Source organism: Bos javanicus, chromosome 19, assembly GCF_032452875.1.
Source record: "Bos javanicus breed banteng chromosome 19, ARS-OSU_banteng_1.0, whole genome shotgun sequence".
NCBI classification, from domain to species: Eukaryota; Metazoa; Chordata; class Mammalia; order Artiodactyla; family Bovidae; genus Bos; species Bos javanicus.
In genome coordinates, this window is record NC_083886.1 from 40,758,076 (window position 1) to 40,785,688 (window position 27,613).

General features: G+C 49.0%; 1 protein-coding gene and 1 long non-coding RNA gene across 3 annotated transcripts; one reads left to right on the forward strand and one right to left on the reverse strand.

The window, feature by feature from the left end:
• Positions 1–633: 633 nt before the first annotated feature.
• PIP4K2B (phosphatidylinositol-5-phosphate 4-kinase type 2 beta) lies at positions 634–27,042 on the reverse strand. Of its 2 annotated transcripts, none has more exons than XM_061391592.1 (10): positions 26,707–27,042; positions 17,057–17,154; positions 13,913–14,009; positions 11,576–11,728; positions 10,188–10,334; positions 9,097–9,135; positions 8,441–8,554; positions 5,826–6,084; positions 5,231–5,334; positions 634–4,716 (listed from the first exon to the last, which is right to left on the reverse strand). In XM_061391592.1, the coding sequence occupies exons 1-10, from the start codon at positions 26,863–26,865 to the stop codon at positions 4,636–4,638; spliced, it is 1,251 nt and encodes a 416-aa protein (XP_061247576.1). In that variant the 5' UTR covers positions 26,866–27,042; the 3' UTR covers positions 634–4,635. The 2 variants fall into 2 exon arrangements, with proteins under 2 accessions (XP_061247576.1, XP_061247577.1); XM_061391593.1 differs by lacking the exon at positions 26,707–27,042 and adding an exon at positions 19,461–20,320.
• On the forward strand, positions 11,664–17,061 carry LOC133232325 (uncharacterized). Its single transcript, XR_009731369.1, has 3 exons — positions 11,664–13,258; positions 14,069–14,442; positions 14,628–17,061. It is a non-coding gene; the product is annotated as an uncharacterized LOC133232325 (long non-coding RNA).
• Positions 27,043–27,613: the final 571 nt, after the last annotated feature.

Genomic DNA, 27,613 nt, shown 5'->3' on the forward strand with positions numbered 1-27,613 from the left:
GGACCCTGAGGATTGATAAGTTCCTAGGTGTGGTCCTGGACCACACTCTTGAGAACCACTAGATTTTAAGCTAAAAGTCTAGGTGGAGAGCTGGAGGCATGTAGAAGTGACTTGTTAAAAGTCAACATAGCTAGTCAAGGGAGAGCTGGGACAGATGTGTGGCTTCCACCAAGTGCTGGCTGTACGTACTGGGGAAGTGTGGGCAGTTTGTCCATTCCTCTGAGAGGGCAAGGGTGAGGGTAAATGTGGTTGACAGGTGGACCCTCCAGGGCCTGTGCCCCTGCAGATGTACATGCTAAGTCGCTTCAGTCATGTCTGACTCTTTGTTACCCTATGGACTGTAGCCCGCCTGGAGGCTCTGTCCATGGGATTCTCCAGGCAAGGATACTGAAGTGGTTGCCATTGCCACCTCAGGGGGTCTTCCAAACCCACCTACTGAATCCATGTCTCTTAAGCACCACCTTAGTCACTGCTTATTAACAGCATCTGAAAATGAGTGACCAAAGGTCCTGACTCTTACTCAAACTCAAGCCCAGATTTAGCCCAAGCAGTCCCTGAAACTGAGACCAAAACCTTCTAATTAGGAAAAAGATAAAAGGATTATTTCCAAAGGACTCACATATAACAGGTGTGTACACAAAGCTTTTTTGAGTTTTATTTTTTTCCCCGGGTTGGAGATTCATCTTCTAACATGCATGCATCTTAAAACAGTAACAGGGTCTCGAATTGTTCCGAGCAGACATTAGACAAGCACAGGGGGTTGAAAATTCCTATTTAAAAAAATGGAAATTGCAGTGGGAAATTGAGAAGTCACACACGTGGTAGGGTGGTAGTTTATCCTGCTCCCCCAAAAGCTGAATCTAAACTTCACATTTTTTTACTACAAGGACCTGACCTGATGCTTGGGTGTGCTGAGTGGCACCAGGCCTTACCCCCAAAGGCTGTTGGTTCCCACTTCCTCCCAAAATGGCTCTGAGCAAGGAGAAGGGACTCCTCTGGAAGTTTCCTCCCCCAGCCTCCAAAGGATCGCCAGGGACAGCCAGGTCTCCTCTTCCCTTTGGAGACACTTTTCGTAAGTGTCACATTTCAGAAGGCCAGGGCTGCGTCACAGAGCCCCTGGAGATGGCTGGTAGATTTGGGGGCAGTTTGAATGTTTTCCCTTTGATTCCTGTGCTCAGGTTGGAGCCCCCTCCCCACATTTCTGCCAGAAAGATGTGGGGTCCCTGGAACTGGGGGAGCCACAGGTCTAAGGCCAGAGCCTTTTAAGGGTGGTTTTAAACACACCGTCCCTTCTGGCCCCTAACATTTGAGTAGCTCAAATGCTGGGGATTGCTGAAATTTTCTCTTCAACTTGATAAAAAGACAATTAGAGGAGGGTGGGATTGGCTACTGAGAAAAGTCCTGGGTCTTTGGTCCACCTCTCGGGGCAGACCCTGGCAGACTGTGAAGAGGGGAAAGTAGGGCAGGAGCATGTAGTCCCAAGCCCTGAGCACTACCAGGGAACCTGTGTGAGGCCTAAACAGGCAAGAGGAACGCAAGGAGGAAAAGGGAGCAGGGAGGATAAGCTGCCTGTAGTGGGGACCTACGGAGTGCCACTCAGCCACAGGGGCGACTTGTAGCACATGCCACAGACCAGTAACCCCTGAGCTAAATAAGGAGACATGGAGCACTGCCTCGGGCTGTGCCCCTGGAACTGCTGGCTTCCTAGCCTGCCCTGTAGCCCCCACACTGGAAGGCACAGGGAAGGAGCTCGTACTGGGGGATGAAGACTCGGTGGTTCATTAACAGGAACCAGGGCCAGAGGCCGCCTTCTAGTGGTTGAGGTGGAGTTTTCAGGGGAACTCTCGCTTTGGTGGGGAGACCTGGGAGATGAGAGTTTTCTCAGCACAGACTTTCAGAAGAAGAGGGGCAGGATGGGAGGAGCTGTGACTGGTTAAGTGGTAGAGGGAGAGAATGGAGAAGAATCCTCCCTTATCCCCAACCAGGCCCCATCCAGGCAGCTGTGTCCTGTTCTTATGCCTTTGTTCTTACAAGACCCCAAATTATTCTGGGATGCCATAAAACCATTCAGCTTTTCTTCTTGGCTCCAGAGTGATGGTGAGGGTAGTCACTTGCCCCTGGACACCTTCTACTGCCCAGACAAGGCATGGTAGGACTGGGAAAAAAGCAGGGACAGACAAAAATTTGGGGATCACTTCACTTTCTCTACATTCAAACTGCAAACCAAATTTAACATCTTCATCCTTAACAAAAAGAAGAGAAAAACCTTGTATAAACCAAGATAAATAGCTTTCAGATATTTGAATGCCAAAGGAATTAAAGGACCAAACCCAAGGTTTTGAAGATAGCAGAGAATGACCTTTAAAAAAAATTTAAAATCCACCAAACCACAGCTTAAATGTTTTGACCCAGTCAACAATACTGTCAGAAAAACAAAAAGAGCATTTAAAACAGAATGCTACCTCTCAAAATGTAAACAATATACAAAAAAAAAAAAAAAAAAAACCACACACCCCACAAAAACTCAATGTTAAAGAAGTTAGATATCTGGTAGCTCACCTTTAACTGGGAACAATTGGTTACACTTTTCATACACATTATGAGGGACATGATCAGCAGACCAAATGGCAGGAAGCTGGAGAGAGCCCAGGGCTGTGGAGGCCCCGAGAGGACAGCCTGCCAAGCTCGGGAGTTGCTGGGCCCGACCAGGAGCAGATTCAAATTTTCATTCTTGATTAGAAGATGGGGAAATCAAGTCCAGACATTATTCCTACTAACCCCTCCCTAAGTGAAATCTGTTTCTCCATGAGCCACTTGGTACAAGTTTCCCAAGTCACTTCGCGATCTTGCTGCTGACGTCCAGAGATACCTACAGCCCCTTTCGGGGGTCAGGGCAGTTGTCTGGCCCATTTGCCTCTCCAGAAGGGTTCCGACAGCCCAGTAGAGTCCAAGAACATGGTTTCCATTCCTCCCTGACCTAAATGCTGTGCATCGGGCACAGAGATGTTGCTGGTTCCTGCTTCAGAAGCTGAGCTTGGCCAGGTTGAAGAAAGCCAAAGAAGCCAATCCATTCATTCAAAATGGTTCCACAAACTACCTTTCCATTTGCAGTTATCTACAAGTTTCACCACATATCCCAAGTCCCCAGTTCCTGGTGAGGAGGTGAGAAGACGCAGGAATGTACCTCCCCCAGCACAGAGTTGTTTTCTCTCCTGACCAGGCCAGACTGCTCTGATGGCCTCACAAAAGGACGCAGTTCTGAGGCCTCAGTAGCAGGTTCAGAAGGTGGTAGAGATCCTGAAGGAAGCAGCCAGATGCCACTCCTGAGGAGGCCTGTGGTGGCAGGTATGCAAAAAGTCTATGCATCAAGGAAACACAGCTCCAAGGCTGGGCCAGGCTGAACTGCACATCAGGCCTCCAAATTGTATTTCCCAGGTCAGATCCTCAAGTGACCCAGAAGCAACCTCAGGCTTGGGTGGCACACTCCAAAGGGGAGGGCGGGGTACACCATTCCTGCTGGCCACAACCATCCAGGCGACACATTACTGCATGGAAGCCTTGGGGCTTGAAGAGGTATCTCTGTAAGGAGTGCCCCAGGCCCCGGCTAAAAGCTCACCTACAAATGAGAATGCCTGGGAGAAGATCTGAAGGAAGCAAATGGATGGAGGGCACAAGACCTCATTTGATACTCATCAGCTTTTCTGGAGTTTTCTCAAGGGGAAATAACCATGTAAGCATGAGGGTCCTGTTATATCCAGAGGTGCTTTCTAGTTCCTCTTGACTCAGTGGGAGACAGGCTTCATTCACAGAGATGATGTCTGCACTCCAGGGGCTGCAAAGAGCCTGGGGCCTGGGTGATGATCATGGGGTTCTCTGAGAACCAGCGGTCCCCCAACCCCTGACCATCCCGTGAGGATGAACTTATTCCCCTCTGAGCTCTTTGATTCTGCTCCAAGATGCCTGATGCTGACCTGGAGCACGCCTTTGGGAGGGACAGCGTTTAGATGGAGGAACTATGTAACATTTCACTTGGAGCCGAGGCCAGAAAGGTAGAGGAAGCTGTGCACAATACTCCATGAAACTAAGTCAACCAGACAAGATCAAACGCAGCAGGGCCGAGGTGTCTAACCTCTTCTCCGGCACCAGAGCATTTTGCTCTGAGAGGACCCTTCGCTGGGTCTGTGGGTGCTTCTTTAATTGAGGGAACGGAGAGCAGGGCAGGGACGGGGATGGTGGATAGGGTGATGACATAAATCATTATAAATAGCAAATCTGGAGCAATGAGATTTCAGAAACAAACCCCAAATAAACCCAGAAAATCATCTCTAGCCCCAAGGTATCTTACAACGTTACAAGGCAACAAAAAGGAAACACCTTTTTAACCTAGGTCAAAGGCGGGGAAATCAAGGGTAAGCAGATGAGGCTACATCCTGTGAGCACACGCACGCATGGCACATCCCCTCCCCTCCTGCTGGAGTCTCTCTCAATGTCACAGGCTGCAGTCACCTTGCTAAAGCCCTCCCCGACCCCCATTCTGCTCCCCGCCCTCCCATCTAGCCCAGATAACACCTTCTCTCTCTTCCAATCCCCGACCCCACATCCAGCACGCTGGCTCTGGCTGAAGGTAGACGATAACTACGTCAGGATGTTGGACATGAACTCGTTGAAGCGCTTGGAGTACTGCTCAGGGTTCACAGTCGAGATCTCGGCCCCCGCCTGTAATACACAGAGGCCCATATCAGGAGGTGGCACTGCCCCGCCCACAGCTGGGCGGGCCACCTTGAGAAATCGTTCCCATGTCTCAGAAGTGCCTTGGCCCTGCTTTGCTGATTCACAATCCCAGGGCTGCACCCACTGAAGCAAGAACAAGGCAGTGGGGAGGCGGCAGAGAGGCTCCAGAGCTCTGTGGGGGCCCGTTTGGAGAACAGTAGCTTGAAGCCCATGGGAAACAGGCCTCTGGGGAGCAGCATGGCATGTAAACAAAGCTATTACTGGCAGTCAACAAGATGCACGACATGCCCAGCAGCCTGAGGGAAAGGAGCCAGAGAACTTGGGGAAAAACAAGTTGGGCATTTCAGCCAGCTGCAGCGTGGGGATGGGGTGTAGATGGCAAAGAGAGAACACAAGGCACCCAGGCAGGGCCAAGGGGCAGGAGAGTCTCCTTTGAGCAGGAGCCCTGGGGGCCTGAGGGCCTGCCACCCGGGCCTAGACGGAGACGGGAAGAACTCACCCCGTGTTTCACTGTTTTGGCAGCATGCGCAGCTTTCTTCTTAGCATCGTATGGTGTGAGGATATCAATGATGGCCATGAAATACACCTCCTTCTTGGGGGCACCTGCAGGGGGAGAGGAAGCAGGAAAGGAGGAAGAGGCAGGGACAAGGGCAGAAAGCAGCTGTGTCCTTAACCCTTCAGATACGACATCCAGATTCATCCCTGTCATTTTGAATCTGAGAAAAGAAATGACCCATGGAGTCCTTCTTAGAAGCTTTCATAGCTCTCATCTTATCTGATCTTCACAGCTACCCTGTGGGGTTGACATGACACTGTTTAGGAGGCTCTGTCCCTCCCATGAACCTGAGCCAACCAGGCCTCAGCTATCCAGGACACGCACAGAGGTGAAGAAAGGCCTGAGAGAAGGACCTCAGGGCCCCAGAAGACAGAGTTACTGGTGGTGACCCTGGATGGCAGCCGGAGGCAAAAAGAGGCCAGGGTCAGCAGTTAATAAGGTGGAGGCTCAGGCACCCGCAGGGGATCTGAACAACAGGCCTGAAGCAGGGGGTGGAAGGAGGGCTGGAGGGGCCTGGCAGGCACAGGCTCCTACTTACTTTCATGGCTCTTCATGGCATAGACGTCAACAGAGGGGTCAAATTCCCCCGGTCCAAAGAACCGGGGAAAGCTGAGGAGGTTGCCCGGGCTGTCTGGAGGCGTGCCGTAGGAGCAGAGCAGGCTGCCGCCCATGCCGTCGTTCTCACACTCCTCGTCCTCGGCCCGCTCCTCCACCTCCATCTCCTCCTGCTCTGCCCGGTCCACGTCGTGGATGCCCACCAGCAGGCTGTAGTCCATGATCTTTAGCTGGGCCAGGAACTATGGAGGTGGGGGAAGGAAAGGCGGAAGGCAGAGGTTAACACGGGACATTTGGCGTGGCAGATTAGCATCTGGAAAGGGGAGAAAAGGCACTCCTTCAACTTAATTCTCCCACTCTGAAACACAGCAGAGACCAAGACATCAGAGTCTCTGCCCTGGACAAGTTCGATGTCTAATGGTGAAGACAGTCACTCCACCAGGGCAAGGAGCTGTGTGAGTCCAGCAGTGGGAAGAGGGCCTCCCTGAGGAAAGGAGTCGAGGCTGATCCTAGTGAATGAAGACAAGTCAGGCAGGTAGAGCCTGCAGGAGTAAAAGCAGAAGGAGCCCTGCACGAAGAGGGAAGAGGCAATTCCATCTGGGACTGAGAGGCCATGGTGAGCTGGAGGGAAGAATGGAATGCTGCACTATGCATTCCTCATCCATACAAGCACTGGGAACAGCACTGTGCTCAAGTCTCCTGAGCTAGGACTCCATAACCTGGAGAAGAACAAAGAGCGTGGGACGACAACCACAATAGGGGGTGGCTAAGATACAGATGCCTAACAAAAAGAAGTTTGTAAAACTCACGTTCACAGCAGCATTATTCACAACGATGAGTGGAGATTAATTTTATGTGTCAACTTGACTGCACTACTGGGTGCCCACAAATGTGGTCCAATGCTATTCTGGATGTGTCTGGGGTGGTGCTCGTGGATGAGATTAACATCTGAACTGATAAACTGATAAAGCAGATTGCTCTCCCTAAGGTAGGTGGGCCTCATTCAGTCAGTTGAAGGGCAAAAAGAATAAAAAGGCTGACTCTCCTACGAGTAAAAGGGAACTCCTCCTGCCTAACTGCCTCTGAGCTGGGCCATGAGTCTTCTTCCTGCCTTCAGACACAGACTGAAAAAAACGTCAGTTCTTCCTGCGTCTCGAGCCTGTTGGCCTCTGGACTAAAACTACACCATCAGGTCTCTTGGGTCTCCAGCTGGCCAACTGCAGACAGATCTTGGGACTTTTGTCAGCCTCCATAATCCTGTGAGCCAATTCCTTATACTAAATATCTAGCTATCTACATCCTCCTCTGCTTCTCTGGAGACGTCTAACTAGATTAACTACTTAATCTTAACTAGAGACCAAGTGTCCATCAATGGATGAATGCGTAAACAAAATGCGGTGCATGCATTCAACGGAATGTTACTCAGCCTCAGAAAAAAGGAAGGACATTCTGACAAAAAGCACAAAATGGATGATCTTTGAAGATATTCGGTTCACTTCAGTTCAGTTGCTCAGCCGTGTCTGACTCTTTGCAACCCCACGGACTGCAGCACGCCAGGCCTCCCTGTCCATCACCAACTCCCGGAGTTCACTCAGACTCACGTCCATCGAGTCAGTGATGCCATCCAGCCATCTCATCCTCTGTCGTCCCCTTCTCCTCCTGCCCCCAATCCCTCCCAGCATCAGAGTCTTTTCCAATGAGTCAACTCTTCACATGAGGTGGCCAAAGTACTGGAGTTTCAGCTTCAGCATCATTCCTTCCAAAGAACAAGTGAAGTAAGCCAGACACAAAGGACAAACACGGTGTGACCCACTCATAAGAGATCCCTGGAGCAGTCGACTTCATAAACACAGAGTAGGATGGGGCTGCCGGGGGCACGGAAGAGGAGGCAATGGGCACAGACTTTTCACCCAGGAAGATGAAAGGTCCTGGAGACGGATGGTGGCGGTGGCTGCACAACTGTGTGATGTGCTGAGCGCCGCTCAGAACCAGTCTCAGAGGGCCGATTTTATGTTATGCATATTTTACCACAATAAAAAAAACATTTTCTAAAGTTTATACAGTTTGGTTGTAATGAACAGGCTCCCGATTTATTAAAATAGGAGGCACCAAGTTATCAAGTGGTGCAGATATCACATTCATTATTTAGCACGTGTCCTCTCCAAAGAACTTCTCCACAGGAAGTCCCCTGCCAACCAGAAAGTTGCAAGGCAAGTGGAGAATCTGAGCCAGAGAAAGGCACGGTTGGTGGGTCTTAATAGTTGGTTTCCTGTCACTCTGACACCTGGATGCCTCCTCCACTATGGGGATAACACCAGAAAGGAAGCTTGCAGAGGAGTTTCAAAAGGAGGTTATAACAGACAAGAAAAGAAATGAGGGAAAGCACTTCAAACTGAGTTGCACAGGTTCGGCCAGCACAAACTGTGTCCTCCCAAATGGAATGTGTACTTGCACTAGCTTTACCCACACGGCTCAAATCACTACCTTCCTCTTGTCCACACTCCTGGAAGTGGTGAATTCAATTTTCCTTAAGGTTAAGGAGGCTTCTGTTCTGGGGACAAGAGCTCAACCAAAGTAAAATCATGGGTAAGTACATACCTCTACGTCCCGTTTCAGTTTTTCCAGGAAGTTCTTTTTACTCTCTTCTCCTACATGCAGCTTCTGCCCTTCGTTGAGGAAGTCATTGTCTTTGAAGGTTGGCAAGTCCTTGGCCTGAGAGAGCAATAGCAGTGTTAGGCTGGTGGCCTGCTTTGTTCACCTGCAAGGCTGTGGGCAATGATACAGGAGAGGAAAGGGTCCTTGGCACAAAGACGGCCAACCTGCTGATCAACAGCTCTGTCCAGGAGTCTACATTCCCAGCTTCGGACAGGCAGAGATGGCAAGTAGGTGGCAGGAGTCAGGCAATGAGGACTGATCAAAGGACTTCCTTCTGGGCCTGGACCACCAGGCTTGAGCTACCTCGAGCTCAGGGCTCAAGCAGCCACTCACTGATTCAGGCTGGGCTGAGATGGAAGCTGCCAGCCCTCTAGGACTGTGAAGAACCCAGCAAGGGCAAAGGTGAAAAGCTGGTGACCAAGGCCTAGGCCAAGGATGAGGACAGGCAGGAGCTTAGAGACACAGTACTTCACACCCACAGACTGCATGTCTAGGAACTAGGCTGGACGGCAGCGGAGGAAGGGACCGCAGGGGTGGGAGAAGGTGTTTCTGATTCCAAGTGACCCATTCCACAAGTGATGAGCACAGACCCCACATACCTTCTCCTTGTCACTCGCTTCTCTGGCAACAGTAGAACCCTGAAAGGATAAGAGCTGTCAGGAGAAGTCCAAGCTGAGGCAGATTCCGCTGAGCGAAAAAAACATGGACCAGTCTTTAGGGCGAGGCAGCAGGTGAACTCAAGTAGACTGGTTAGACTCCTAGAGGGGCCAGGAGGCAGCAACTTGTTCACTTCCTCTGTCACAGACTGTACAGAGCTCTGACTATAACCAGACTCGTGCTCAGGAAATAGGGCGGAACTGAGAGACTCAGTCCCTGCCCTTAAGGAGCTCTCCTTCTAACAGGGGAGACAGACAGTAAGCAGGAGTTACACAGTTAATTAACCCATTAATTACAATAGTGCAAAGTGCTACAGGTGAGCAGGCAGGACTCTCTCACCTGTGCAGCATGCAGTACAGGCCCAGGGTCTAGACTAGATAGGGGTTTGGCCAAAGCCTGCTTCTTGGAATTAGTGATGTTTGAGCTGAGCTTGAAAGGCTAAGTAGGAAGTGATTAGGTGGAGGAAGGTGGACATGGAGAAGAGGGCGGGGAGGGAAACAATGGCAGGCAGCCTCTGGGAGATGCTGGGGGTGTGGAGAGCATGGGCACCGTGGGAGCAGAAAGGAGGCCAGTGCAGCCGTGGCAGACAGAGGGAGAGGGGTCTGAGGGACCCGGGTCAGGAAGCCAGGTTCGGGAACAGCGGAGCACTGCGGTTCACAGGCACAAGTGTGTTTTTCACTGTGTCTAGAAATGTGCCTGTGCACAGTCCATGAGGCCTGGACAGCCGCCAGGGTGTGTGTGCCATAGCCTGTCCCCACCCTGCTGCCCTCAGTGTGCACATCCCCCTGACAGGAATTGAAGAACATTCATTGCACATAAATAGGAGACATTTGGGGCTTGAATAGCCTCCTGTCGCTGTCACCTGGACACGAGACAGCCTTTGGCTCAAGTGGGTTAGGAGTACCAACTCTAGAGCCACTTGTCCACACCAAAACCTATGCCTCAGCTTTCCCAACATGTGGAAGTTGTAGTTGCAGCCCCTCCAAGCCTCGGGGAGAGAGGGCCACAGAGCTGGGAAACACAGAGCTCTTACCTTGAGGTCATACTTGCGATGTACAGTGAGCCGATGGCTGAAAACGTTCCTGGTGACCACCATGTAGGTTTCCACACCATCCACGGTCAGGCGGTACATGCCCAGGAACTGTGGCAAAAGGGTATTGCCGTGACACTCCACTATGAACTACAAAGGAAGGGAGGAAAGGAACAGGTGAACGTGCCGGCAGACAGGGCTCTTCCCAGGCTCACATGCCCCCTGGGATTCTAGCCTCTAGACTGGTGCTGGTTTAGTAGCTAAGTCGTGTCCGACTCTTGCGACCCCATGGACTGTAGCCTGCCAGGCTCCTCCGTCCATGGGATCCTCCAGGCAAGAATACTGGAGTAGATTGGCATTTCCTTCTCCAGGGAATCTTCCCAACCCAGGAATCAAACCCAGGTCTCCTGCATCGCAGGCAGATTCTTTACTGACTGAGCTACAAGGGAAGTCCAGCCTCTAGACTGCTGCTGCTGCTAAGTCACTTCAGTTGTGTCCAACTCTGTGCAACCCCATGGACTGTAGCCTACCAGGCTCCTCTGTCCATGGGTTTTCCAGGCAAGAGTACTGGAGTGGGGTGCCATTGCCTTCTCCGGCCTCTAGACTAGTGGCTTCCAAACCAGATTCTGTGAAGTCATGGGGTTCCTCAGACCTGCAAAAGGCAAGGCCACCCCTGCCCCCAATTAGAAGGCAGACTGAGAGGCTCAGCAGGCCGTGCAGAGCCCCTTTGGTTTCATACGGTTGGGATTCTGCAGGAAAATGACTGATCCCGGCCTTGCATCCTCTCTGCCAGCCTGATATGGGGAGCCGGAGGGGAGAGATGGGGTGCAGAGGCAGGGCTGTGAGGCGGCCGTCTGGGGAAACAGAATGGATTCGCACTCACCACTCTCGCTCATGCCAGACCCCAGCGTTTTCTGCTCTAACTCCCCAAACGCCAGAGGGCCCCTGCACCACCTCTCAGGTGCCCACAGAGAAGCCAGTTTTCCCTGAAGACCCAGGCAGGCTTCAGACAGGCACCCCCTGCTCTTCCCACGGACAGGTTCCAGAAGAGAGGCGAAAGGGAATGGGAAAAGCAGCGGCCCTGCTGAGCCGACAGGACCTCTCTCAGAAGAAATGAGGCAAGTGCCAGAGGGTGAAAACTCCCCAACTCTGACGAGAAACAGCTGGTCAACTGGGACTGCGTCCATAACACACCTTCATTTCTTTCTTCTTTTTCTCAAGGAGGAATTTCACCCCACAGAAACACAGCCCCAGGGGAGGGCAAGTGCCTGGTTATCAGGAAGCACCTGCCATTACCAGAGAGGACCCAGCCCTCCCCAGGAAGCTCTACCGGAGGCTCCTCTCCCTCTTCCAACCCATCCTCTGCTGTTGAGGTTCACGACTCACCATACCTGGTGGTATTTCTTTAAGATGTTGTGCATTTCAGCCACATCCTCACTTGAGACAGTCTTGATCACAAAGCGCCGGTCATAGGTAGTGAGGAATCGTGTGCCACACCGGCCCTGGCTGTCACTGTTGATGGGGGCGCTGCGTGTCACTGAATTCTGATGGACCAAGACAAAAGCTGGTCTTGGGAGGGGAAACAAGGACTCTGACCTTTACTCTGAGTCTTCTCTTATGGGCCAGACTGCTCTGAAGCCAATAGCACTGAGGCAGATGAGACCTTACCTGCCCCCTTTCTCTTGGGAAATTCACATCTCTCCCAAATCTTCCTTAAGAGAGACATGAGTTGTTCCTCACCCACTGCACCTAATCCTTGACTGTGATGAGAAGAGGACCGACTGTGAAATATTTCTTTTCATTCTGATCCTAGAGAGCTGCTCTAGAACCTAAAACTCAGCCTCGGATGTTAGGGGCCTGGGCTCTAATCCTGACGCTCACAGGTACCGTGACCGTGGGAGAGCCACTGCACTTCTCTCCTCCTGAGTTCCCTCACCTGGAACACAAGGGAGCAGACCGAGATGATTCCCCCGTCTCTCGGGGGTGATGAAGACAACGCTTAGGAGATATTCAAGAAGTCAAGCATAAAGAAGGAGTGGATAGAATTGTCTTTATTTTCTGTTATGTACCCTCATGCTAGAAATCTCTTCCTAAGGCAGGAAGCTGGTCCTCACTGCTCTGCCCAACACCTCTCCCCTCACCTCAAACTCCTGCTTGTCTGCCCAGAGCTGGGAGGCAAACCTGCGGAGCTTTTCTGGCTTTGTCCCTGCTCCTCCCAGGGCCCCACTCCTATCAGAATCCGAAGCAGGAGAACCCTCAAGCAGGGAGGGAGTAGGGGAAGGTGTGAGTCAACCAAAGGAATGTGTTCACCAATCAGATGCCTGGAAAAGACCTCTGGTAGGTCAGAAGACAGAGGATGGACAAGAGCAGTTCCACCCCTGCCTCATTTCTAGGTGGCATCTCCTGCCTCTCTCAGTCATTGGTAGTCTCAGAGCAGAGTCCCCTCCCTGAACACCATCCTCCCTGCCCCTCTTCCACTCTTGAGCACAATTATTTGCCCACAAGACTATTAGAGAAATAAACAAGATGTGGTTAGATGGCCAAAGGGAAGGGAAAGAGCCACCGTGGAAGGAGATACCCCAACAACCTAGGGTTGCACTAATGGCAAATTTTCAGAAAACCTCATGCTCTGATCAGGGCATGACAGTTCAGGGTTTGGTCCCAACAGGAGGGGCTGGAGGGCGGCCCACCACCTCTTGAACATGACCGTTCCTGATTGCTCAAGGCCCTGGCATCCCTTCTGCCTCTCACGTCCCCTATCCCTCCTCCTCAGGAGGCCCCCTGGAGCTGGTGGAGAGGGGAGGAGACTCTGTTTCTTGTGGTCTACTCTGTGAAAGACTTTCCAGGAGCGGGGTGGGAGGAATGACAGTATTATCCAAGATGCGGGCATCCATTTTATATTTCACTAGGCTGTACATTCCTCTTTCCCCCCAACAGACAACTGAAAATCAGCTATATTTTTTACTGCTACACAAGTGAAGTGGAAAATTCTCCCACCTTCAACACCAGGCTGTCTGCCAGAGGAAGAAGTCCAAGGAAGGTGCTAGGTGGAGAAGTAACAGAAGCCACAGATGGTGAGTCACACTAGAATGTCCCTGATTGGGACTGATTGGGACTGATTCCTTCCAATAGGTCAAAGGCCTCTGTGACATGATCACCCCCTAAAAGGGGCAGCTTCCTGCATGCCTAGCCCCCTCCCAAAGTCAGAACAGGGGACAAGTTTAGGAGGTGGCACTCATATCTGGCAAGAAGTTACACTACCCTTGAAGTAAGTCTTCCTTTTCTAATCTGTCTTATCTGCTTTAAGAGGCCTCATCTCCTGCTAGCAACAATTCTCTCTCTTTTAAGTCAAACTATGAAGGAGAAGGGTTCTTCAGCCTAGACTGGGAATGTCAGACTAAAATGAAGCAGCTTCCACAGACCCCTCTCCCTCCACCTGCGCTCCCTCTGAGGGAGGGGAGCCTAAACCTAGGAGGCACCATCAGAAGTACTTCTAAGGCCCTCATTCCTCCAAGAGCCCACCAGCACTGGACAAAGACTGCCTGGGTGGAGTGAGACCTGACAGGAAGACACAGCACAAGAATAGTAGCACATTTTTTTCCTCCACTTGTCCTGTGGCTTCCTGACCACCCCAGCCACCCCCCCCGCCACTGCCCCCTGCCTCCCCCCGCCACCGCCCCCTGCCTCCCACTCTCTAACCCTCCTGATTTTTCAAAGACATTCCATACCTGGTAATCCTGATCGTCAATCCCAAACCTCTCCCGGAGATTTCGGAACACCATGGGGCAGTACTCCTTAAACTTGAAGCGGCTGGGGAGGTTCTCTCTGGGGAAAAGCAGAGACGTGTTTCTGTGAACTCCTTGCTCCTCTAATTCATACATCAGGGCTTCTCAAGCTGTGGTCCACACGTCACCTGGATCGGAACAATCTGCAGTGCTTAAAATGTAGCCCCCAACATTCTGGAGGTAAGTCTGGAAAGCTGCATTTTTAACACACACTCCAGGTGATTCTGAGCATGTTAAAGTTTAAAAACTTCACATTCCTTGTGCACATTCCTTAATTCCTTGTAAAAAATTAATCTAGCTGTGTATTTATGACTTACGTACTTTTGCTGAGTATGTGCTATCTTTCCATAAAACTTACACTGAAGTGGAAAAAAAACCCTTCCCTGCAGAGAAGTGAGACTGAGTGTGCGCCCTCCTTCATAAGTGCTGAACTTGCTACAGAAAGGTGGCTGCATGTGAACAGCTGCTGTGAGGTAAATGTCAGTTTGACTGCTAAAGGGAAAGCCTTTTCTCATCAAAGGACCCCTCTCCTCTGGGGAGGCTCTTATCAACACATCCTGAAAACGGTTACACGCAGGACGTCCTGCCCTTGGCTTCCACTAGGATGGAAGGGGTAGGTGCTTTCCTAAGTCGACTGACCGGGATCCTATCTTTTTAGGAAGCCTTGTTTGCTGGCTGCTGGCACCAATCTATGTCTTCCCCACTCCTCAGCCAATGCATAGACTTTCAGGAGGGAAGAGAATTACCTGAAGGGATGCCTCCTCCAAACCCTCCATCTTGACAAGAGCCACTTACTTGGGAACTCCCTTTCAGAAATGCGTCCCTCTATTCTCATCACAAGGAAAAAATTTTTTTCTTTTTTTTAATTCTATATGAGATGATGGATATTCACTAAATTTATTGTGACAATCACTTCATGAATTATATAAGTCAAATTATCATGCTGGACACCTCAAACTTAAGACAGTGCTGTATATCAAATATATCTCAATAAAACTGAGGTGGGAAAAAAAAAAAAGAAATATGTCCCTCTGATTACTCCAGGATGGGAGACTTCAAGGAAATAAAAAGTAGAGGCTTCTCATGAAGGCAGGTCCTTGTCTCATAGTAAACAGCACTGCAGTCTAATAACTAGCACATAAACAGTTGTTGAAAAGACAAAAGGAATCAGTGAAAAGAAAGAAAAAAAAGAAAAAAACAAAGATATTGGAAGTTCACTTTAGGCCAAAATGTCAATGCGGTGGTGGACACCATGGACCCCGGTACAATGTGGTACACGGTCGACTCCTGAGCCCTGACCTCTGGCAGAGAACAACCCCTTTTCCTGCCCCAGAGGTTAGGGCTGCCTCTCCTTCCTTAAGTGGTGTGATATTGAATGTAATAACAAATACATATTTAGTCTTTGTCCCTGTTTCTCGCACAGAGTTCCTAAAATCTTTGGAATTTGCTAAGTGGTAAGCAATAAAGGTGTATTTTGTTCTTTGTAACAAACCCCCTTCAATCACACCTGAATTTATGTTGATGAGGTGACTTCTGTTACACCTGTAAGGATGGGTGCTCATGGCCAGGGGAACCAACCAGGACTAGAGGGTTGGAACTTCCAGTCCCAGGCCCCTGACTTCTAGGAAGGGGAGAGGCGCTGCAGGCAGAACCAACTGCCAATGGCCAATGACTTCCTCAATCATGCTGTTATAAAAGTCTCCACAAAAATCCAAAAGGACAGGGTTGGGGAGCTTCCAGGTTGGTGAACACATCGAGGTCTGGGGCAGGTGGTGCACCTGGAGAGGGCCTGCAAGCTCCCTGCCCCTTCCCACATACCTTGCCCCATGCCTCTCTTCCCCCGACTGTTCCAGAGTTGCATCCTTTTATAATACGCCAGTAACCTAGCATGCAAACTGTTTCTCGAGTTCTGTGAGCCACTCAAGCAAAGTAATCCAACCCAGTGGGGAGGGTCATGGGAACTGCCAACCTATACGGCAAATAGGTCAGAGCACAAGTGACAACCTGGACTTGAGACTGGCATCTGCAGGGGTCGGGGGGTAGTCTGCAGGACTCAGTCCTTAATCTTTGAGACCTGATGCTAACTTCAGGTCGCTAAGAGTCAGAACTGAACTGAATTGCAGGACACCTTGTTAGTGTCCTACAGAATTGCTTGATGGGGGGGGGGAACCCACTTATCTGGTGTTAGAAATAAGCAGTTGTGTGAGAATAGAAGAGAAACAGTTTTTTCTTCTATACAAGTGGCCACTTAGCAAGTCACAGCTATGAAGACAGACAGCTTCTAGAATACAATGTTATTACTCACTATGCCAGAGAGAGGCCACTAATAGATGTTTTCAAATCAAGCTTCTCCTCTGGGCTAACAGTCTGGGAATGGTGGGGTGACAGAATTCAGCTGGTGAGGTGGTGGGGACTGTAGGACAATGGAGAGTGGAACCAAGATTCAAATGCAGAAAGGAAGAGAGTGTGAACACCACATATTTCTTGGGTGACCCACAGAAGGATGGAAGAGCCTCTACAAGGCTTAGAGGAGGTCCCAAACTGTGCCAAGGGAAATGGCTGCTCCATCAAAGTCTGAGACACCAGTTTTAATCCAAGAAGCCACAATGAGCAAAATTGGGAAAACCGATTTTAGATAGCACCCCTGGGCACCATGCTCAGCCTGTGGTTCACACACTAGTTGGAAAGAAAGGAGCTTGGCTGCATCCCAGGTCAGGAACATGCCTGGCAGTTCTTGCCTCAGACTAAGATCAAGATAGGGCCACTGCTGTCAGCCTCGTACTAGACACCTCAGCTCCTGGGCAGCTCACTGTTACCTAGACTGGCCCTGGATGAATCAGCCTGCGTGAGCCACAAGTCCTGAGGGACACTGAAGGTAGGCTGATGGAGGACTGAGATGACAGGACAGCACAAGCGGGAGAGGCGCATAATGAGCACGTTTTCCCAGCCAGTCTTCCAGCTCTGTGACCCAGGTGTCACTTTCACACCATGCTAGGTGCTTGCTTGCCCCCTGACGGTGAGGTTTTGGGAGGCTCTCTGCCTTGAGGGAAAGAACTGCCTACAAGACCCACTCAGCTGGCCACTTACTTATTGAAGAGATGGTTGTCCACCTTGATCTTGCTGTAGGCTTTGAAGTCATCTGGCATTAGCATGACAGGGACAGGGACATTGCTCAGCTCATTGATCTGCAAAGCAAGGGGAAAATGAGGTTCTTAGCCAGGCCACCTGCCTCAGAGAGATAACTGCTACACCACAGATGCCACCATCTCACCAAAGACATGTCCGTGGATTCCCTTCTTGTCTTTATTTCTGTTCTTCTCTTCAAATATTTAATATGTTCCCAACTTCATCTCTACCTATTGTAACTCTCCCCACCTGATAAGGCCCACCTCCTCTATGAAGCTTTTCATGATTCTCCAGACTATAAATGTTCTTTCCCATCTCGGAATTCCTGAAGCTTTGTTTGTATCCCTCTTCTGGCCATCTCACAGCCTCCCTCACATTGTATTTAATGCTCATAAACCTCATAAGCCTGCTTGACTATAAGTAGGCAAGATCATATCACTGATCTTTTTAAGCAAAGATCATCCACCTGACTCTTGGAGGCTCCACACAAGCTACCTGGCACCATGATTTGCATATGGTGGGTACTATGTAAGTGTATTTATCAAATGCAAAAATAAATGGATCAGGGAATAAATATCACCCAATATACATTGAGTATTCACTGAGGCCTTTGAACATCTTCATACAAATTAAAGGTCACTCCAGAAAGCAGCCTGGGGCAAGAAAAAATCGGGGTGGATTTATATGGGTGTGTAACTCTTACCTCCAAAGAATTAAATTTAAAGTGAGCAGAAGAGGTAGACATCTGGCTACTGGCTCACTCTCACTCTCCTGATAAACTCCTTTCATCAAGCCAATTCCTAAAGCCACATCCTGCCTTGGACTGAACTGGGGGAGACGTGGGAGGGGTGCCTTGCCCCCACTACAAACAAGCCTTCTCATTGTCTTTCATCCCCTTCAGGGAGCTGGAGGCTGCACAGGGAACTGGCCTCCCACTGGTGCAGAGCTGAGAAGGCAGCTCCTGCCCTTCCCCATCCCAGTTTAGCCAATTAGTGGCCTAATTAGCCACAGATGTCCTCTTCCATCACAGCAGAGTATTTGACATTTGACCCTCAACCCAGTTGCCACTAATGCATTCAGGATTTAGAGAGGAAACCTTAGTCCTGACTTAATGGATAGGGGGCAGGGGGAGTACAGTCTTGGGTCTCCCGGATACTTTCCTTGCAAATCCTATTATCTCAATGAGGCCCCATGCGGCAGTGAGGGAATAACCTAGTCATTAGGACTCCTCCAGGAGCATAAATGGGGGGAAATACCATTTAATTTGCTGCCCCTTTCATGTTCCAAAGCTTTTTTATTTAGAAATGTCAGAGGATGGAGGAAGTTCACATTAATGCAGTAACTGGGTGGGGGAAACCATTCCTTCCTAGAGCTGGTGAAAAACCCAATTTACTCCTGGGGAAACGAAGGATATGTGTATGGGGAGAGGCCGTAGGGTAGTAGTGTTAAGTTGGCAGTGGTGCAAGAGCCTCAATAAACTGCTGGCAAAACTGACTGGCACAGATATAAAAGTACATCTTATATGATTCCATTTATATGAAATTCTAGAATCTACAGTGAGAGAGTCCAGTAAGACGCAGCCTGGGTCAGGCAGTCGTGTGGTTGACTGTAAAGGCACATGAGGTGCCAATTCTAGGTATGAGAAATGTTCTAAGTGCTGTTTAGGGTGATGACTCCATGGGTATGTACATTTGTCAAAACTGATCAAATTGTAGGCTTAAAATTTTCAGCATCCAGGTCTGAGACGTCCACCACTGGCTAAACCACCACGGACACATACAAAACCACCCTGCAGTTATCCTTCCGGGGAGTGCTCACAGGACAACCTGATTGTTAAGTGTATGCCTACAGAGGAAACCACTCCACTTCTTGTCTCCCTGCCAACAGAAACAATTCATGGTAGCTGTGCCACTTCCTTTTTCCATTAAGTCTGGCTCTGATATTTAAAGAAGTTCATGGCTCTTATGCAATTCTTCCTTTTCGAGCTTATACCTCCATCCTAGAAAGAACTCACCACTGGCCCAAAGAGTATGATTTTATACTAGAAGGTTCTGGTATCTGCTACTGATTGAATCTGGGTTAGGCTAAAATCAAGACTCTATGCCATGGTCAGGGCTTGTTACTGGGAGAACTAGGAAAGACTAAAACACCCACTTGCGAGGGGTCAACTGCCTCTTAGCCAGGATGAATTATTCTAACAAGAGTTGTTCATTATTAATTTTCTGTGTAACTCAAAAGTGTGGCATACTTTGAACAGCTGTAAGTTGGTCAGTTTTTATTCTCAACTATACAACCCAACAGCAGGAAATTTCTAACAGATAATATATTGCTGAATAATCCATACAGCTGAACTGTGTAGACTCACCCTCATTTCCATTGGGCCACATGTAGATGATTCACTCTAGGGATCAGCTGTACTATTTTTTTTTTAGTTGTGCTAAATTTTATATCCCCAGAGAGTTCTATTCAATTTCAATTGAACAAGCACTTGCCGAAATACCTACTACATGCTTCATTTCATGTTAGGGAGAAGAGTGTGTGCAGCAAGGGAGCGTTGTGTGCACTGCGCACAGAAAAGTGGGAGGCTTATCCTCTTATTGGGGAGATGAGACAAACCCAGGATACAGTGAAACTTGAAGTCAAGGGGCATTTAAGTAAGTCAGAACACAGGGGCGGCAAACAGAACAGCAGAGTTTCAGAGGAGGGTGAAAACACGGTCAGTCCCAGCACTCACACATCAGGCTAGAATGGAACCTAACGCCCCGCCTGGTGTTGCCAAGAGCACTTGACGCTGGAAGAACCTACAACAAGGTCACGTTACACCCTGCTTAAAAACCTTCCATGGCTCCTCACCAGCCTCAGGGTAAAGTTTTAACTCCTTAGCCTGGCATCTAAGGTCTTTCCGGATCTGAGACTCGGCTAAACTTGTATTCAGTTTACTTCTCTCAATGTAGCCTTACTATGTGCCCTTACTGTCCCAGAAGCCGCAGATACAAAACCGAAAAGATACGGTCTCTGTTTAGCTGGGAAGGCAGACAACAAATAACAAATAAAATGTGATGAGTGCTATAGAGTTATGAATAAAGGGAGATGAAACAGCAGACTAAGAAAAGACTGATCTGGGAGTTCCCTGATGGCCCAGTAGTTGGAATTCCAGGCTTTCACTGCCATGGCCCAGGTTCCATTCCGGGTCAGGGAACTGAGATCCTGAAAGCAGTGCAGCATGGCCAATAAATAAATAAAATTTATAAAAAAATGACTGAGTCTGCCTGGGAGTGGGAGAGCTGGCTGCTAGAAGAAGCTATAGAGAAATACAAGTGAGAAAGGCCTAAGAGGTAGTTCGCCAAAAAAAAAGAACAAAACACAAAACCCAAGGAAGGGAATCCCAGCTGTGGGAACTATAAGCCTCAGAGGTAAAAAGTACATTGCCCATTTTTGGTAAGGGGGAAGGGCAGGGGGAAGGGCGGCAGGATAGAAGAGAGGTATGAAGAAGTGGAGGGAAATAGTACAGGAAAGACAGGTGAACGGCCTTGGACGTTATCAATATTAGTAAATAACAGTTGCTTCTATTCATGGCATGTCTATAAGTGGTCAGTTCTCTATATTATTATGTATCATATATCTCACACACATATATATATTCTTCTGTATTTCTAATACTTAATAGTCACATGAAATATTATTAATTTGATTTTGCCTTTTGCAAAAGATTCAAGGTACCTCGCTCAAGGTCACACAGACAATATGTGCAGAGTCAGGATTTGCTCCTAGGTCTGCTGGTGCCAAAACCTGGGCTGTTGACACTGTGCTGTGCAATCCTTGCTATGGGCAGCTACCTGGACTAAGGTAGTGTTTTCCATTCCTTCCCTCTGTCCTAATAATCTTCAAGGTAAGTGTTATGCTCATTTTATAGAAAAGGAAAATGAGGCTCAGAGAGAAAATTACTACTCCAAAGCTATACTAAGGCACACAGCCTGAATTTGAACTTAATTTGTCCACTATATAATAACTTGAACTTATCTGTGTAGGCAATGGGAAGTCTTCTCAGGTTTAAGTCCAGGAATTCACATGATCAGATGGATGATATAGAAAGGTAATTCTGGAATCAAGTGAGGTTTGGAAAAGGCAAAGGTAGCAAGACCATTTATAAGGCTATTAGAATAGTTCCCAGGTGGCGCTAGTGAATCTGCCTGCAAACGCAGGAAACACAAGAGACACAGGTTTGATCCCTGGGAAGAGAAGATCCCCTGGAATAGGAAATGGCAACCCACTCCAGTAATCTTGCCTGGAAAATCCTACGGACAGAGGAGCCTGGTGGGCTACAGTCCATAGGGCTGCAGAGTTGGACACGACTGAACACATATATACACACACGTAATAGTTCAGGTAATAGACTATAGCAGCAAAAACAGAAGAAGGAATAAAGCCAAGGGAATCATCTAAGATATGGCTAAATAACACTTTTTCTGTGAAAGCTTCCCTGTCTTTCCCAGGATGAACTACTCACTTGTTCCTCTGTTTATCTTTATATCCTAACTATCACATTCGCTTGGGTAATTACTTGTTTACACGTTTGATTTCTCCACTAGACTCTGAGCCCTGAGAAAGAAGAGACTATCTTACCCATTTTTATGTCCCTAGAACAATGGCTGGCACATAGCAGTTACACAATAAATGCTGGATGGAAGGACAGATGGCCAGAAAAAAGGGGACTGAAAGATGACTAACACTAGGAAAAAGAGATGGCAAAGCTGGTGTGACCATGCCAAAGATTCATGGTCTGGAGGATGGAAAAGAAGATTAAGGTTAGCTATTGAGGCTATGACCAGACTGTAAAGAGTCTTAAAAGCCCAGGACAGAAGAATAAACTTCACTTGGTAGACAAAAGAGAATGACAAAAAGCTTTGAAGTGTGAAAGGCTATGACTAAAGCAATGTTTCCGGAAGATCTGCCTTTCTTTACTACCTAGCACACTTCTGGGCCAACCTCCTTCACTTTCAGCAGAAGTGCACTTGCGGAATGCAACTCATTTGAGTAGTATGATAAACAGAACGTATTAGGGTGGTAAGTCTGTTGTATCTCACACCATGTAAGTGGTTCCGGGATTATCCACATGATCAACTCTATGAGCCATCAGCATAAATAATGAGGAGGCTAAAACAAGCTGTATGAGAACTTAGGAGTAGTGAGTTCACGCTATGCTGATCTGATTGGACATGAAAATTCAGTTGCTAGTTCTAATCTGGTGAACTTCTGATTCCAGAAGCCTCCAACTTCCCTGCGTGACCTTCATTGGAATTGCTACCCAGGAAGCTTCCCGACACGTGCCAGGGTTCTGTGGGTGGCTCAGCAATGGGCTGGCCACCACTGGCAATCATTTGTTGCCTGCCACCATCAGAAAACTGACAAGTTGGGAAACACATTCCCGAGACCAAGGAGGTCCAAGTGAGATCGAAACTCCAGAAAAAAAAGAGAAGAACAGAGAGCCACAAGGGCCAACAAATCCACCCCTATATAGTGGTTTATTCCTCCTTTTTACACCTTGGTTTTTCTGCTCCTGTTTTTGAGTCTCAGTGTTCTCTGTGAGGTGAGAAGGTGTGCTGAAGGACAAATTCATCCAAAGGCTTCATAGAACAGAAATATTTACTGAAGATTTTTAAAGTAGCAGGAGAAAAGGAAAAGGCAAGGAAAGGAGGTTCTGGGTCTGCATTAAGCAAAGAAAATGTGTGGACAGAATGGGGGAAGAATGTGGGGGAGAACTGAGCAGACTTAAGAATAAATCTGTTCCTCATACCATTCACAAAAAATTAACTTAAAATGGATTAGAGATCTAAATGTAAGAGTTAGATCTAAAAGAGTTTTTCTTAGAAGACTCTGAGTTTTTCTCAGAAAAAAATATAGGAGTAAATGTTCATGATCTTGGGTTTGGCAAAGCATTCTTAGATATGACACCAAAAGTACAAGTAACCAAAGAAAAATAAACTGGACTTCATCAAAACCAAAGAAAAATAGATAAATTGGACTTCATCAAAATTAAAAACTTGAGCTTCAAAAGATACCATCAAGAAAGTAAAAAAAGATAACCCGAAGCATGGGATAAAACATTTGCAAATCATGTATCTGATAAGGAACTTGAATCTATAATATATAAAGAACTCTTACAAGTTAATTATAAAGAAATAAATAGCCCAATTTTAAAATGAGCAAAAAAGTAACTGGCAAGGGATGTTAACTGGCCAATAAACACATGAAAAGATATTCAGCATCATTAACTATCTAGGAAAGGAAAACAAAATCACAATGAGATACCACTTCAAATCTAAGGTGGCTGAAATAAAAAAGACAATAACAAAGGTTGACAGGATTTGGAGAAATTAGAACCCACATACAATACTGGGAGAAATGTAAAATAGTACAGTCATTTTCAAGAATCAGTCTGGCAGCTTCCCAAATGGTTAAACATAATTACCACCAACCTCTCCTATTCCTTCTGATCACTGGGGTGAGGCTTCAAACATAACCAGTTCCTAAAATGGCCAAAAGGTTATCAAGCCACGTCTGCCTCCTCTGATCTCTACATACTTCTCCCAGGCCATCTCGTCCCTATCTCCAGGCCCCCTGAACTGTATTTCATCCACGAAAACACTAGTTTCTCTCTCTTTACTAGTTCTCCTCTAACAGATCCAAAGTCTTCTGAGCTTTTCTTCCTGTTTCCTCCATAAAGTCTAGGGGCTGCATCTCTTGTCCATGACAGGAGGTCCTGTTTCAATACTGAGTTCAAGGCCTCTTTTTCCACCCAGGAAGTAAATCAACCACCTCATGGGAGAATATGTAACTGACTTGTGCTATAGATAAAGATGTATCCATCCCTCATCTACCATACACCATCAGCCAGAGACCATCAATGTCTAAATGCTCAAAGAGGTGAGAAACTAAAGAAACAAACAAAAGGTGATATTTTTTTTCTATAAACTTAGATTGCAAAAAGTTGCAGCCGTGGGCTCTGAAGGAAGGGAACCTCCAAGAAAGGCTATCAATCCACCAAAACTGAGTGGTGCAAAACTTGAGAACTGCAAGATTTTATAGTCTTCTGGGGAGATGCTCCATTTCACATGGGGACCCACAAAATCCTAGACCTTACTGCAGGTCAAGAGGAAGCAATAAAACTCTTGACTAACTGATCTTCAAAGCTGGGCCTGTCAAGGACAGCGGTGTCGGGTACCTTTCCCCTGAGGCACTTGCTCAGTATATCCAGAGGCTTGGGTCTTGCTTAAAGTCAATACCTTCCCAGATAGCTCTCAAACAAACTTTCTTAAAAGTTAGCAAAGAAAGAGGGTGACTGCCTAGTCAAAGAGAATCTTAAGATACCTCATTAGCAGAGTTTCACTGCCTTCGTATGGGAAACCAAGTACCATACACACCAAGGGAACTGGCAGGCACAGGCACAGACATCTGAGCATACATTCAGGTTCTCTAACAAGACCATAATTCCCATCTATCCTGGAACTTGGCTGAGAGGCAGGACAAGGAACAGGAGGCAAATAAAATAAGACCTCTCATTCAAGCACATCATCAGCCAATGCAGCCCATGGTGTGGACAATGAGCTGCATTTTTTGCTCTGCAAAAGACCACAGGTGAACTAATTCTGCACTTAGGGCTTTCATTTCTTCATGTATAAAATAAGGGACTCAAAGTCCCTTCCAACTAGCAGTAATATTCCTGACTTTCAGACGACTACCAGTTCTCCACAGACAGGATGCCTTCTAGTGAGAAGCAAGCTCCACAACAAAATCAAGGATTGATTTCCAGGCAAGGACATAGGGTTCACATTTTAATGACCCAGTTTCCCTTGCAATATTGTCAGATGACCCCTGAGGCAGCAGGAAGCAGAGAGAACAAACTCTGCTGGACTGTTGGATCAAAGCAGCTCCCAGAGAAGATCAAATAGGTCAATTCTAAAGGAAATCAACCCTGAATATTCATTGGAAGGACTGATGCTGAAGCTGAAGCTCCATGTGAAGAGTTGACTCACTGGAAAAGACCTTGATGCTAGGAAAGGTTGAAGGCAAAAGGAGAAGGGGGCAGCAGAGGATAAGGTGATTAGATAGCTTCACTGACTCAAATGACATGAACCTGAGCAAACTCTGGGAGATAGTGGAGGACAAAGGAGCCTGGCGGGCTACAGTCTGTGAGATCGCAGAGTTGGACACCACTTAGTGACTGAACAACAGCTCCCAGAGGGTTAGGCATAAAGCCAGACCACAGAGAACCAGTGGTTCTCCCCACCCTAGCCAGGACCTTCACCTCAGTGAGGTCTTTGAAAACAGTAACTCAGCCAAGACCAGGAAACCTTGTTGGTTGTCTTCATTAGACCTCACCATACTCATGCATTTCCATATTAGAGGTAAAACTCTGGCTGGAACTATGGTTTATCAATCTCCAACCAGAGGCTCTTCCAGTAAAGCAAAGCAAAAAGTCCTGCTAGCCCTGCATCCCTTTGGCATCACTTGGTCTTGTGGGCAATTTCAAGTGCTCCGAGAAGTCAGGGAGCCTACAGAACTGATTGATATCCACAGAAAACTCAAGCCATTAGCTTCATTTTCTTCATTCCAAACTTTTAGCTGGTGAAGTGGCATTTCAAGTCTTCATACTTCCTCTCCTCATTTCTGGTGTAAGGACTCAATAAAATGGTCAGAATGCAAGAAGCATGTAGTTGGAAGAGAAAGAAGAAAGACCCCAAACAAACAGGACACAAAGTCCTCCAGCTCAAACACTGTGCAGCGTTCCAACTTCCTAACAGGAGCTATTGGACAATCCCAAAGCTACCCAAGGATCCAGGGAACCTCTTATCCTAACCATCATTACATACAATAGAAAGCACAACACCTGAGAAGTCAACATCTTTGACATGAACCCCACAGAATTCAGGTCCTCTGCTATGAATGGTCCTCATAAGCAGGCCTCACCTCCTCTCAGATGGTTACACTCTCCCTTCCCCCTAACCCAGGAAGACCCCAGTGAAGTGTCCATGGTCCAAGGAAGCCTGTGCTTCTCCAGTGGATACATCTCCAAGAAGAAAAAGAGGAAACCCAGGGAAGATTTCCAGTCGGTGGTAAGGAGGTCTGGAGGATGGGGAAACTCTGAGCAGCCACATCAACCAAGCGACCACAAACAGAGGAATACTCAGGCAGACTAATGCCACTTAACTCTCAATTGGACAGTGAGCTAGGCAGCCCATTACAAGGAACAAGGAGGAAAACAAATGCAACTAACGGGAACGAGGTGAGAAGAGAGGAAGAGGGGATGAAAGCCCTTTCATCCCACCCAGGCCTTCTCTCTGTGCTCTGGGGGTTGCCCGAAGCCAGACGCATGAAGCTTGAGGGGCTGGAGGGAAGGGGAGGACGCGACGGCACGCCACCGTCGGTGACACCAGGCCTCGCGTGGCGCGCGGGGAGGCACACCCGGATGGGACAGCGTGCAAGGGTGGGGTGGGCGTGCAACTGGCTCGGCTAGGGGTTGCAGGCGTCACTGGCTGGGCCTGCCGAGCGAGGGCCCTGGGGCTGCGGGGGGCGTGAGCACGCGCGGGGCCGCGCTCGGAGGGGCTGGTTACCGTGTGGTTCACCCCCCACATCAGGACGCTGAGGATCGGCTCGCTGGCCCGGAATAGCTTCACTTTCTGGCACACGAAATGCTTCTTCTTGGTCTTGGTCTTGCTGGCGCTGAGTGGCGCCACCGCCACCGCCGTGGTGCTGGTGCAGTTGGACGACATGCCCGGGGCGGCGGCGGCGGCGGCAGCGAAAGGGGGGGGCGGCCGAGACGGCGCACGAGCCAGCGGTCCCAGGCCTCCCCCGGACCGATCCCCACCCCCCGCTCCCTCACCGCGCCATGGTCGCGCCCGTCCCGTTACCTCCCCACCCCGCCCCGGTGGTTCCGTCCGCCCCACGCTCCGCCCTCCCCGCCCCGCCCCGCCCCGCCCCGCCCCAGGGAGCCGGCCGGCCCGCTCTGCACCCCGCCCTGGGCAGTGCCGAAGCCCCGCCGTCACCAGGCCCTTTCCTCCCTCCCTGGGTGGTACCGCCCGTCCCGGGGAGGTAGCGGGCCGCCCAGCCTGCTCCTCCTCCCCGGGCCCGACAGGAGCCAAGCCGGCCTCCGCGCGCCTCAGAGCCCCGCGCCCTAGCAGGGAGGGGAGGAGGGCTGGGTAGGTCTCGCAGACTACTGCGGGAGCATCTCCCTGACCGGGCCCCCAAAGCTAGGGTTTGGGTCTTTCCTCAACCTGACGTGCCAAGATGGCGGCGGCACCACGGCTCCGAAGGGGAGGAGGGGCGGGAATGCGAGGAGGGTGGGACGTACCATCCCCACCCCGGGGGAGAGAGGAGGAACACAGCGAGGGCAAAAGGAAGTCCTGCCGGGAAAAGCAAGAAACGCCCCCTCGCTCCACCCATGCGTGGATCTTTCCCACTCCCCTGGGACCGGGGGCGCGCTCCACCCGCGGGACACGCCCTCTCCCCCCAGGGCCAATG